The sequence below is a fragment of the Cylas formicarius genome, unplaced genomic scaffold, assembly GCF_029955315.1.
Source record: "Cylas formicarius isolate icCylForm1 unplaced genomic scaffold, icCylForm1.1 PGA_scaffold_3__17_contigs__length_32017465, whole genome shotgun sequence".
Classification (NCBI taxonomy): domain Eukaryota; kingdom Metazoa; phylum Arthropoda; class Insecta; order Coleoptera; family Brentidae; genus Cylas; species Cylas formicarius.
Genome location: NW_026844326.1, coordinates 30,005,734 through 30,019,512, shown reverse-complemented (window position 1 = coordinate 30,019,512; position 13,779 = coordinate 30,005,734). Strand labels below are relative to the sequence as shown.

General features: G+C 38.6%; 1 protein-coding gene across 2 annotated transcripts; it reads left to right on the top strand.

The window, feature by feature from the left end:
- Positions 1–183: 183 nt before the first annotated feature.
- Positions 184–13,565, top strand: LOC132699536 (DDB1- and CUL4-associated factor 6-like). Of its 2 annotated transcripts, none has more exons than XM_060666313.1 (11): positions 184–552; positions 608–880; positions 939–1,095; positions 1,146–1,306; positions 1,370–1,509; positions 6,847–7,298; positions 9,601–9,774; positions 9,834–9,975; positions 12,691–12,827; positions 12,882–13,134; positions 13,197–13,565. In XM_060666313.1, the coding sequence occupies exons 1-11, from the start codon at positions 465–467 to the stop codon at positions 13,344–13,346; spliced, it is 2,127 nt and encodes a 708-aa protein (XP_060522296.1). In that variant the 5' UTR covers positions 184–464; the 3' UTR covers positions 13,347–13,565. The 2 variants fall into 2 exon arrangements, with proteins under 2 accessions (XP_060522296.1, XP_060522295.1); XM_060666312.1 differs by having other exon boundaries at positions 1,358–1,509.
- The last annotated feature ends 214 nt before the right edge of the window (positions 13,566–13,779 follow it).

Genomic DNA, 13,779 nt, shown 5'->3' with positions numbered 1-13,779 from the left:
ACGGCCGATTCGCAAGAATCTAACGCAAAAATATAACTGGTAATAGCAAAACAACGTCGAGCTCGGCCAACATGCCCTGTGCGACTCCAAAAATATTTTATTAAATTGCAAAATGCGGACCGACGTGGCATAAACGGCAACGCCGCGAACTGTCAAAAAACGTTTTTCGTGAATTGACAAGCTGTCGCCCGTGGCGTGTGCCGTGCGGTGGTGGTTCGACAAGGAGATGAAATGAGAATTCGCGACCCACGGATTTTTCGATTTTGGCGATCTCGCTGAGGGCGGTGCGCGACGAATTCGATAGAGGCGCGTCTGAGACATTAAAAAAAATGCCGACCGCTATTTCTAGCGCGCAAAGGTGATAGCTGGCACAGTAATCCCGTCTATTTATAGTTCACCGAGGGTTATGGAATTATTAACGGCAAAAGTCTTTGTTTTTTAACGGTCGTAAAAACGGAAACGACATGGCGTATAAGCGAAAATCGATTTTTGCGGATATTTGCAGCCGCCAGTACGGGGTTAAGATTAACGATTTCGCGACCACAGCAAAGGGTGCGATTTTTAACCGACAGAAGCGTTTCTCGCAACTGAACGCGTGTTATTTCAGACGATCCGAGTCTGATTCAGCGGTTGGCGCTGATAAAATCGCTGCAAGTGCACCAGGGCTGCGTCAACACGCTTTGCTGGAACGAAAAAGGGAATTTGATCCTATCAGGCTCGGACGACCAACATTTAGTGATCACAAATGCTTATAATTACCAAGAAGTAGCTAACTATTCCACCAGTCATCACGCAAACATTTTTAGTGCAAAGTTTTTACCCGCTACTAATGACACCCAATTGGTTTCGTGCTCGGGGGATGGGGTCGTTTTACATACAGGTAAATAATCAGTGTTTGTCGATCGAGCACTTGGATGGGTGGCTTGGTGTGTGTTTAGATCTCAACCGGCCACAGGAAACATACCACAATCAGTTTACATGTCACGGAGGAACCACGACCTATGAGGTTATGACTATACCAAATGACCCTAACACTTTTCTAAGCTGCGGCGAAGACGGTACCGTCCGTTGGTTCGATCTCAGAACCAAAACTAGGTAACCCGCAGCCCACCAATTTTTCTTGGGAGTTTCATAATCCGTTTCAGTTGCTCGAAGCAAAAGTGTAAAGAGGACATCTTGGTGTCATGTCAGAGGGCCATAACGGCTTTGACACTAAATCCCAGAGCAACTTATCAGTTGGCTGTGGGTTGTGCGGATTCTGGGGTCCGTATATATGACAGGAGATATCTGAGCACACAGCTGGGAGGTAATCTCTTTCTCCCGAGTTTACTTCAAGGTGAATTTTTATGAATTGCAGCGCATCTTTTAGCGCAGCCTTTCTGCACCTTTGTCGCGCCCCGATTGGACGAGGTGAGATACTACCGGATAACCTCGTTGAGCTATGACGAGGACGGGCGGGACATTTTGGTCAGCTACTCCTCCGATTACTTGTATTTGTTTAACATCCAAGTGAGTTCTGTTTTGTTTCTTGCAAAGTGTTAGTTATATATATATATATCTGTTTTTATGTTTTTACATATTGAAATGTTTTCATTTGGGGCCACCAATCAACACAGAGACTACAATGCCTTTTCGCCTATATCTCTGGTATTTCGTTTTCTTCATTTAGCATATTACAATTTTTTTCACGTCTTTAAATTGATTCGTATAGCTTTCGCTACTAACTGCTAGTAAGAGCAACAGTGATAAATATTTTTGAATGTTGGTCCGACATCTCAAATAGGGAATTTAAAGAATCTTCTTGAGGTTAAAATCTACTGATTTTTACATTGAATAATAAAAAATAATTTTATTCTTTTTGTTTGGTGCGATTTGTGTTTTCACTTTTCAACACTTGTACAAGGTGATCATTTAAAAAAAAAAACTTCAAATAATTGTAAGCTATTTGTAAGATTTATTTTTTATGTACACATGGTATTGCAGGAATACCCTAAAAATTCTTCATATTTCTTGTATAATATACCCTATACCCACATCTAATAGTACGCTTTTAACATAAAAGAAACATTGAAAAATAAAATAATATTCTAGAATTTGTAATTTATATCTTAGATGGCTCTGAAATAGGTCGTCACCAAAAAACGAAATGTTTGTTTATAAAACCGACGATTTAGAAAAATTATGCTAATACGTAATTATATCCTAATACATGTGAACCAACTTAACAAACATTTCGAATATTATTTGCTTCGTCTTTCAGAATATGGCATTTTATAATAAAAAGAACCTAAATTTTGCTAAATGACTGGTGACCAGCCACCTAAGATGTAAATTACAAATGCTATAATATTTTATTTTTGAATGCATATATCTGAGCACACAGCAGGGCATTATAAATGTGCAAATATATAAAAGTGTAGTCTGTCGCAATCATCATCATTTTGGTTTTCGATGGACCTTCCCCAATAAAACTTTAACAATGTTTTTACCTATGGGGTAAAGCTATTAACAAAAAATTTATGCTTGAGTGACAAGGCAGGGGTGGGTCAGGTATATTTCTTTCTTTTTTCTAAAAGTTATTTTACGAGTATATAACAAAACTAACCAAAACAGGTTGTGAAAAATGTATATGAAATTTTAATCAGTTGACGACTTGTTAAACAAGAAGTTTTAAAAGAAACCGGTCTACTTACAAACACGCCAATATCCTCGATAGGGGATATTATTAATTAGTGGAGAATTGAAGAAAATGAATAAACGTAGTGATTTTCAAGCTCACCATATAGACAGTAGGCCTGCCAGATGGCAGGCGAGTAACGCTTTATAGGGAAGTTTGACATTTTGAGGTTAGGTTTGCTCCGTTAAGTTTTGGCCAAGAATCGTAAACCTAGTAGGATTGCCTAATCCGGCAAATCTGTCCGCAAGTGCAAAGCAAAAACTCTCGCTGGCTGTGACGAAGGTGAAGTCCTGTATTGGCGCTTTTACTATGTCAATGCATGGAAATAATCTGAAACTGACCCGAGTTTTGATGGACTTTGAGTATTTTGAGTAGCTAATATAGCATTTTGTTTGGATAATCACTCGATATTTTCACTTAATGTCAACACTAAATTGTTTTAGCACTTATTTAATAATTATTGGAAAGTAGCGTAGGGTAAGGTCTCAGGTAGGGTAAAAACAATACTACTGCAATCAAGTTTGGCTTATATGTGTTATCTTGAAATACATATATTAACTAAATATTGTTACACATAAATACATAAAACTAGCGAACAAAACGATTTACTTGCAAAACTTTGTGTTTTACGGCATTGTACCATTTTAAATATACAAAAATCAACAAATACTTATAAACTAGAAATCCCTATTTTTGGATATATTAAAGAACATACTAAAAAACAAAAAATTTATTATGCATACATAACTATCTATAGGTGGTAGGTAAATAATATGTATTTATATGTACCCTCGTATGTACATAATATAAAAAATACATATCACTACATATACTTAAATCTTTATTTTACAATTTTACCATACTTTCTAATTTTTTGTCTGCAAAGATTTTCTTTTTAGACTAACCTTATATTTTGGGGTTTCGGAGATGAGTTCTGGTCGGGATTCTGGCATGGGTTCTGGAGATGGATTTTTCTCTAGAATTTCATTTGTGGCATTCGATGTTGTTGCTAAAAGCTCAGACAATACCTGCTGAGCTTCTTTTTTGGCATTTTTGAAATGAAATCTTTTTGATCTAGATGATCCTGCTTCTGTTGGTGGCTTCTGGTTAAATAATAATATGGTGGGAACAGAAGTTTTTTTTAGAATCTTTTTTCAATCTAAAATTTAAATTTTATTCTGAATTTAACGTGTTACTCAAGACAAAAAAAACCTAATAACTCATTTTGTAAGTCTCTTTTGTAATCATTTTCGGTAAAATGAACTGAGCAGACATAGCTTTTATCCCGATTAAGTTTGTCCTCTCTTCTACATCGAACTATTCACTCGTTCCGAATAGTTCGGGATACTAGATCTTTCCCTTTGGGAAAGCGATGAAAAGTACATTTTCGAGAACTTACTTTTTCATCAAAATAGTTATTGCACCCATACATAGCACATCTCGTTCCAGGCCTACCTAACTATCTTTTGATGTAACTTATCCCACTGAAAAAGGTAATTATTATGTGTAATATTTTGAGCTTGCCTTCTAACTAATAACACCGCTCATAAGCAACACGAACACAAGACTTTTAAGTCCTTGTTTAATGTTAAAAATACTGTTTTTCTCAGTTCTCGCCACCCAAGCACGTACAATTTTAAAGTATATGTTAAAGCTTAAAAACACTGTTTTGTCCAAGTTTTTTTTACAGAAATACAATTAACACAAACACAACACAAAATACAACAGTTTAATGCGCCTTCAAATGCATTGACAGAATACACAAAAACCGTTAGACGACTTCGCTTACGTCACGAGCGACCACGTGCGATCGATAATTTCGGTATTGGGCAATCCTATTAGGTTTACGATTATTGAGTGTTGGCGAAGGAGTGTCGTTTGTGTTTTTTGTTATAAATTAAAAAAATTGTAACGGTTAAAAGTTTCACGTAATCGGCAGCATCGGGAGTTAGAGCACCATCTAGGACTACTGTTTATCGCTGCTTTTCCCGGACTTCAGTGGTGGTCGTAGTTTTGGTTAGTTTTGGCTTATCATGAGATTTAGGTATCTTTGGGCATTAGTGGGACCAGCACATATACAATTTTGCATAAACATTTGGTCGCTAAAAAAATTTGTTCGCGTTGAATTTCACATAATTTGAGGGCTCAAAAAGGGCTCCTGTTGATTGGTCTAAGGAAATGCTAAAAAAAATACGATCGCGGTGTTTCCAAACACGTCTATGGTATCGTGACAGGTGATGAATCATAGATCAATGCCTATGAACCTGAAAGTAAGCAGCAGTAGACTGTATGCGCCTTTCAGAATGAGACAACGCCCACAAAAGTTCGAAACAAATGGTGGCCTGTTTTTTTAGGGAAACTGGCCACGTTGCAACTGTTTTTTTGATGAAAGGTAAAACAGTCAATTCGGAACGATACACAAATATTTGTTTGCCGAAAGTCTTCGAAGAAATTAGAAAAACCAACCGCCGAAGACGAACCACTCTCCACGACCACAATGCTAGCTCTCACCGATCAGTGCAAACAAAGACCTTTCTGAGCATTAAGGACGTTGATTTGATGAGAAATCCACCATATAGTCCTGATTTAGCACCTAATGACTTCCCTTTATTTCCATACATTAAGAATAAATTACGTGGTCAACGATTTTTGACACCAGAAGAAGCGATTGATGCGTTTAAAAGCATATTTTGGTTAGTTGATCATTGGTTTTATCGAATGCAAAAGTGTTTTGATCGTCAGGGTGAATATTTTGAGAAACAGTAAAGTCAAATTTGTTGGTAGATTATCGTTTTTTATTACAAATCCCAAATTATAAAAGGTATGGTCTGTTCATAGATAGAAGAAAGTGACCAATTGCTTTTGAATGGGATTATCCAATCCCATTCAGCGAGGGAAAAAAGAAGCAATGCTGACATTTTCTCGAGTGTAGATGAAAGTGATCAAGATATAATACGGCGTAAAATTTACCAGTTATACGAGGAACAAAGCGTGCGTACATTAGATGTCTTAATTAGGAGGCTTGAAAAAGGTGAAACCGGTGTTAAATGTGGCAGAACTACCTTATTGAAGTGTATGCAACACATGGGTTTTAGATTTAAAAAAATTGACAATAATCAAGTTTTAATGGAATCTTTTAGAATTCGGAAATGGCGACTGGAATATCTAGAAAAAATTAGGATTTGCAGAGAACAACAAAGGCCAATTATTATTATTACTTGGATGTAATCTGGTTCGACACTTATGACACCTCAGAAAAGGGTTGGGTTGACTCAACAAACGCGCCATCAAAAAGAGGTAAAAGTATAACTATTTTGCAGGCTGGCTCTAAGAATGGTTGGATTCCAAATGGACTTTCTCTGTCTGCGAAAAATATTAATGATTCTTCTCTGGTTTACCATGAAGACACCACCGCTGATTTATTTGAAAGTTGGTTTAAAAACTAACTAGTTCACAACATTCCTCCTAATAGCGTAATTGTAATGGACAATGCAAGTTATCACAATAGACAGTTGACTAAAACCCCTTCCTCATGTCACACAAAAGCGACATTTATTTTCACGAAGATTATACCAAAAAGCTCCAATATCCTCAAACTTATAGAAACCGAAGTTTTTAACACCCCTCCACAAAGTTGGGAAAATTCTGTTAAACATACAGAAAAAGCAGAACAATCGTATCCATATTGCAAATAATATAGAACAGATAATAATTAGAACAGGCGTTGGTAGCGATACTGATACTGATATATTATGTGAATAATTTTAAGTAATTTAAGTAGGTAATAAAAACAATTTGTAATTTTATTTTAGATTTAAACATAAATACATACATAAATAAAGAAATATTATTTAGTATCTTTCCTAACAAAGCCCCAAATAATTAAATTCTAAGCAAAGTACGGACCTGTTCGGCCGTATTTCATTCTTACTGCTTGCCCTGTCTTTCCTTAATTCGCATCAGTTAGTCACTTTCTTATATCTATGAACGGACTTTAACTTTCATAATTGCGGGCAAAAGCCAGCACCATGAAGGTTAAGACAGACTATACGGTGCGCATTTATTTGTTGTAATTATGATAATAAAGAAGTCCGCAAACAGATGGGAAAAGGTTACTAAGGCGCGATCGCCATAAAAAAATGTCCAATTTACTCCCCTTTCCGTTAAAGGAGAACGACTCGATCAAGTTCAAGGCGCCTGCCGCACCGGTATCGCGGAAAGTCTCGCCTTGGGACAAGATCAAAGCAGCTACGGGCAAACGCGAGCGTTTGTCTCCGCCCCCGGTAAGAAGATTGAGGCTGAGGGGCGATTGGTCGGATACCGGTCCGGACGCTCGTCCCGAACGAGACGCGACGTCGACGGTCAGCATCGGTCAGGCGAGGCCCCAGCTTCAGGCCACGCTGATGCAACGCATGACCGACGTGTTGTCGCGGATGCTCAACGATCCCATGACTAGGGCGGCGCTCTCCGCTGGCGGCGAAGACTCCGTCGATCCCGACGAGAACGCTCAGCGCATGCTCGAGGCGAGAGAGGGCGGGACCGCCAGCCTTCAGGAAGGCGCAGGCGGCAGCATGGAAACGGATGACGGTCAACCGAGCGGCGGTTCGGATCAGGAGGCGGCGTGAGTGCTTTTGCGGCGACGCACGGTGTGGTATTCAAACTGAAAACCCGGTCAATAACATCTCCAAGGAGTTTTTTCAATGCAGCCTCTTTCAAAAAAACGAATATTCAAGTAAATTTTTGTAAATGCTGACTTACAAACCTACAACAAGTTAAAAAAACGAATAGGAAAAGGAAAAGTGTAAAATTATTGAATTTGGTGGCGATCCCACTTCTGATGTTGCACCGTACCTTTCGAAAATTCAGGAATAGACTTCTGTTGTAAGATTCAGCGCGGCACCGTTTCTGCAATTGTCTTCCGCTATTTTCAGGACACATTATTTTCACTAACAATTAATTAATTAATTGATCGATTGATCTATTAATTGATTGCTTTTGCCAAACTGGACCCGGAACTATCCCACTTCTGATGTTAATTTAAGGGTGGGCGTAAGGGTGTCAACCCTTAATAAAACTCTCCCCAAAACCCAAAGCACTTGTGTATTGCGTTATTGGTTGCTTTCGGTTCTTCGGTGTACGTCGTACTGCCGTTCGTTCTTGCGTAGCCGTAACGCTGCTGGAATGCAACTATTTAAAGTTTGACTTATTATAACGCAACAATAAGTCTAAAAAAAGTAATAGTTTAACGAGAAGAAAGGGTAAAATTATTGAATTTGGTAGCGATCCCACTTCTGATGTTTCACCGTACAATTCGAAAATTCAGTAATATACTTGTTGACTCATTATATTCGTTCGAATCTGTTGTAAGTGTATCAACCCTGAATAAAAATCTCCCCAAAACTCAAAGCACTTGTGTATTGGAACATTATTCGACTCTTCAGTGTACTGAAGATGCCAACTTGGTTGGCGAAACGCGCGTCGAGTACTTAAAATTGAGTTCCGGTTTGTGGTAAAACGCGTTATTGTGTGACTCAACATAGGTGACTTTTTGGCAGTCATACAAAAGATATCGCGAACATATTTATTGGCAAAAAATTCCATTTACATAGAAAATCTTTTTACTTTTTTTAAGCACATTTTTGTCGACATTGAGATTTTTGAGTTTATTAGGCAATTCATTAAAATATCTTATCCCATCGTTTCGTTTCTTTGTCCAATAGCCAATTGGTGTCGCGGTAAAATAATACTCTTATTACGAGTGTTCATTTAATATTGGATATATTCATTGTTTAATTCACCATATTGATACACTATAGAATTCACCACAAAACGCTTGTTTGATACTCAGTGGTCTATCTGCATCTTTCATCTTTCCAAATTTGTAATAACTGCTTTATTGTTAGTTGAGTTAGTTAGCTTTAGTCCTTGAGTCTATAAAAACAAACTTCTGGTTTTTTCACTGTGTTAGCCACGTGAACATCCCATTTTATATTATAACTCTTTTCAGGCTCACACCATTAAACTTGATTTCAAAATCCTGTGGAACAGTCTCTATAGTGGTACTGAACACAGACTTGTCTGTGTTCAGTACCGGTTTATTTTGATAGAGTCAGGAGTATATAATATCCAGAAAGTTCGCTTCATACTGCAAACCTATTAAGGTATCTTTCAAAACCAATAAGTCATTTGTAAATAAGATGAACAATACTGGTCCAAGTATTGAGCCCTGAGGCACTCCAACATTTGTTTTAACTTGCTGACTTCTAATGCCATTACCCTTTTGTGTAGTCTACCAAAGTCACAACTGTTGGTAGGCCAACACTTAAGTTTTCATAAATAAATTTGCTAAGTAAAGTTATAGCATCATCTATGCCTTTCATCTTGAAGAAACTAAATTGTCTTAAACTTAATATGTTGTGTTACTACAGGCCAAACTTGTCTTCGTCGATTCGCATCCACCCGCTATAGTTTGTAGGGCAATGAGATCTTATGATGACTTCCTCATTTATTCCAGTACTAGGAATCCTGACCTGGGTAGCATTTCATTTTCGCATTTTGTATTTATGAATAGCATTTAAATTTATCTTTGTCTTTTGATTGAACAATGTTATATTGATGGGTTGTTAGTTTGGCATCCATTATCATGGATAATGCTTTTATATATTTTGAAGCTCGCTAAGGCATTGTAAAGGTCACATCTTTGATCACACTTGCAGCTTGTGCTTGACCTAAAAATTGAAAGCTCAGTCTGTGAGTAAAATAAACTATTCTTGAGGTTGACGTCAATTTTTTTTTTTATATGAATGCCTAAGGATATATTGGCCTATACATTGAATTTCGATTTGTTATTTTTGGCCAAGGTTTTAAGTGAAACATCCCTCCGTGTTTCGGTTGACCGATACTTGGAAGGGTTGATTTTCCAGCGTTCAAACGTCATCGTCGGAACCGGCAACGCCGCACCAAGAATCGGCGCCCGAGGTTCGCGCCGGGGGCGGGGCTTCGGTGACGAGTCACCTCCACACTCACCTGACGGTCCTGAGGAACCTTCGGGAGGGTTTCATTAATCAGCACGGCGCTGAACCATCGGTCAGCTTTAGGTTGGGTTTGAGTGACGTGGTCGTCGGGTGGGTGTGAACCGGGGGGCGTGGTTTTGCAGATACTCGCAGCAGAGCATGTCGAATTCGACGATCAGTTTGCGGGTGAACCACAATCGGTTCGGGGTCGATGGCGGAGCCGCTTCGACGTCGGGCGACACCGGGGAACTTCGGCCTACGACGGAGGAAGCGCCCAGTGAATTGGTAATCGTAATCTTGTTTTGAAAAAAATGCTTCTATAAAAATGAAATGGCCTTTGATTTTGAAAGTGGTTTTCATACAGCTATTTCGTATCAAATATGCAAAACAAAAAACAACATTATTGTTACACCCGGCATTAATCGAAAATGAACTTTTTATCGTTATCGGCGAAAACTATGAATGCAATGCAAAAAAAATCATAAATTCAGAAAAAAAAATAGCATCAAAAAAGTGACAAATGTATGACGTTGCGTTAAGTTTGTCCAGGAGTTTATTTTGTTCCACAATACCAAAATATTTTTTAATACTTTAAAATGCAAACCGAAACAAGAAATACATGACCACCACTTTCACAATCAAAGGCAATTACTAATTATTGCTAATAATAATAATAATAGTCTTGAAATATTTTAAATTATTGCACAAAGTTTGGACAAAATTACTTAATATAAACTAATATCAACTTGCGTGCATGAAAATCGGCCCACTGTAAATTTTTGACTAGTTTTTTTTTCTATATATATATATATATATATATATATATATATATATATATATATATATATATATATATATATATATATATATATATATATATATATATATATATATATATATATATCGGCTTCATCTCGGTCTTCCCTTGGTATGAGCACCAAAGTTCGTGAAAATAATAAATGTACTGACAAAAGTATATCCATTTGTTATCAGAATACTAGAAGCTTGCGGTCTAAAACTGTCGAATATTTTAATGCCGTTTCGTCGAATGATTGTCAGATCGTAGCTTTAATGGAAACGTGGCTTAACAACTCAATTTACAGTAACGATTTATTTCCTAGTCACTACATAATTCGGCGCCAGTATGTTATATTTCGTGGACTCAAGTAGTCAAGTAGAATATGTTGCAACGTCCGGTGTTCCTCAAGGCAGCAATTTAGGCCCCCTTCTATTAAAAAAAAAAGTGTACCTAAGACCAGGAGAGCAATTTGCATTGAAGAGCGCAGCCTTTGTCGAGGTGGTTCCTGTATGATATGGGGTGCAATTTCTATGGAGGTTGCTAGGTGCATCGAGGATATTTTATCAGATCACGTGGTACCATTTGTCGACTGTATTGGAGAAGAATTCATTTTTATGCACAACAATGATAATACGCACACCGCAAGGATCCTGCAAGATTACACATAATTACATAAGTCGGTTTTCGAATGACGGAGTGGTCGGTCCCGACCTCAGTCCGATCGAACATTTATGGGATGAGCTAAAACGGAGAATCCGAGCCAGACTTCGTACCCTAACCTCGATCCCAGAGCTTATTGTTGCAGTAGAGGAAGAGTGGCTTAACATTCCACAATAAACAATAGCGAATTTGATTAGATCTATGCCTAATCGAGAAAGTGATGTTATTAGGGCAAGAAGGGGTCGTACCCATTATTAAAAAATAAGTGTTGAGTTTCTAATTGTGGGATAAGTGTAATTGCGGGGTACTCTGGTTGAATTTTGTCACAGCTTTTTAACAGCACGTCCGAATCAATAATTATATTTCTAGCGAAATTGTGGTGCACTCGAGTGTACCTCAGGGTTCACACATAGATCCAGTTTTCTTTAATTTGTTTATAAGAGATCTGAGTGATGCGGTTCTTTATTCTGAACATCTTGCCTTTGCAGATGATTTTAAATTTTACAAAACAATTGGATCATTTATAGACGCTCAGCTTCTTCAGAGCGACCTTAATAATGTTAGTTCGTGGTGCAGAGAAAATGGTCTGTATCTAAATGTTGGAAAGTGTTTTAGTATTACTTTTTCTCGCTTAACTAACACCCTTCAAAATAGATATATTACTAACAATACAACGATAGAGTGTGTCACCAAAGTTAGGGACCTTGGAGTCATCTTTGACAGTAAACTGAGCTTGTTGGATCAGCTGGAGGATATTGTTAACAAGGCCATGAGAGGTCTGGGTTTTATTACCCGCAATAGTACACTGCTCTCATTCAACTGTTTTAAAACCCTTTATTGCCCCTTAGTTAGATCTACACTGGAGTATGCATCCGTAGTGTGGTCTCCACATTACAGATGTCATATTGATAGATTGGAGACTGCTCAGAGGGCATTTCTGAGATCCCTAGCATATAGAGCGGGTATACAATAACTTTCACATTAATTATGTTCTGGTATTTGGATAGATAGTCTGGAAAATAGTGTATATAACTGTTCTGCTCTCCTCCAGTCCATTGATTTTAACATCTATCAAAGTCGTCAGAGCTCCCGAATGTTTTGAATTCCATTTCATCACGCCAACTATGGCTATTTTTCCCCTTTACCTGGAACCTTGGGGTTATTTAACAGTTGCTCTCTTGATCCCTTTGCTGGCGGTCTTCGACTATTGACAAAATTGAAACAGGTGTTTGTAGTTGTAACTAGTATGATATCGTTTGTTTACTGTTTTTGTGTTTTTATATGTTTTATATGGTTCTTTAAAAAGCTTGTTATCTAAGTTGTTGTTTTGTTATGCTTTTCTAAAAAAAAAAAATAATAAAATTGAAGTCAAAAGGGGCCGATTTCTATGCACGCAATCTCAGACGACGAAGTCTAACTTAAGATCTTGACCTTATCTGTTCAAAATTAATCGAATATTACAATAATGTTAAAAAGGCCCACCTACTTTTGATATTCTTTGCCTCTCATAAATTTCACCATTTTCACCGATAAAAATTTAGATGTCCGACGTGGAGCTAGACTACCCTGACTATACTGGCTGCGTGGTATCGTCCGAACCCGCCTCCGACAAGACGGAAGAGAAACATAGCTACGAGGCGGAGTTTAAAAGGCAGTACAGAGGCCACCGAAACGCGAGGTAAACTCCTTCCACCGGCCCACCGTTTGCGGTAATTGCCCCGCCCCTTCTTAGGACGATGATCAAAGAGGCGACGTTCTGGGGTCGAGATCACGTGATGTCCGGTTCGGACTGCGGTCACGTGTTCATATGGGATAGGCACACCGCCGAACTGAGGATGCTCCTTCAGGCCGACCAGCACGTGGTGAATTGTCTGAGACCACACCCCTTTTTGCCGATACTGGCGACGAGCGGCATCGACCACGACGTCAAGTTATGGGCGCCCCAGCTGGACGAGTGCGGATTCGACAAGTCGCTGGCCGACGATGTAAGCTCGAAACGTCCCGATTTTTGCCACGAAACCACCGTTTTTTTTTTTTTAACTTCCAGTTAATAAATCGCAACGCGATCATGCTGGAGGAGACCAGGGATACCATAACGGTGCCCGCGACCTTTATGATTCGGATGTTGGCCTGCCTGAATCAGATCAGGAGAGGCGCGCGTGCGCGAAACCGCAGATCCAACGAGGACGACGGTTAGGTCGTCGTTTGTTTCCTATGTTCTCGTCGGACTGTTGTTTTTTCTATTACATGTGGTTAGTTTGTTCTAGGGATTTTTCCGAGTAAACCCTGTCCTAGTTGCCGTGCGAGATAATATTTTTCTTACCGCGTAGATTTAGGTGCGATTGAGTTGTGTTTCTCCGTGACGTTGATGATTTTTTTGTGATATAGGAAAATATTAAATATTGTCGGAACGTTGGCTCTTTGTGTGTGTGTTTTTTTTGGCGCCCCGTGTACCAGTCCCCGTTCGTCGTTCTCCAAAAATTAGACATTTTGCTTTATACAATGGTAGAAAAAATAAAAGGGGGAGTCCCATGATTTACGAGGGTACTGTGTGCGCTATTGCATTTCCTGGGTGCCGCTTGAACGCGCGCGCTTGTACAACAAGATTTGTCGGAAATATGTCCACTGCA

Excerpts from the sequence above, each read along its gene's own strand:
- LOC132699536 (XM_060666312.1), top strand. The coding sequence starts at position 465 with ATGGCGTATAAGCGAAAATCGATTTTTGCGGATATTTGCAGCCGCCAG. Across the intron at positions 7,299-9,600 it reads GGTTCGGATCAGGAGGCGGC|CGTTCAAACGTCATCGTCGG; the intron begins GTGAGTGCTTTT and ends TTGATTTTCCAG. Across the intron at positions 9,976-12,690 it reads AGGAAGCGCCCAGTGAATTG|ATGTCCGACGTGGAGCTAGA; the intron begins GTAATCGTAATC and ends ATAAAAATTTAG.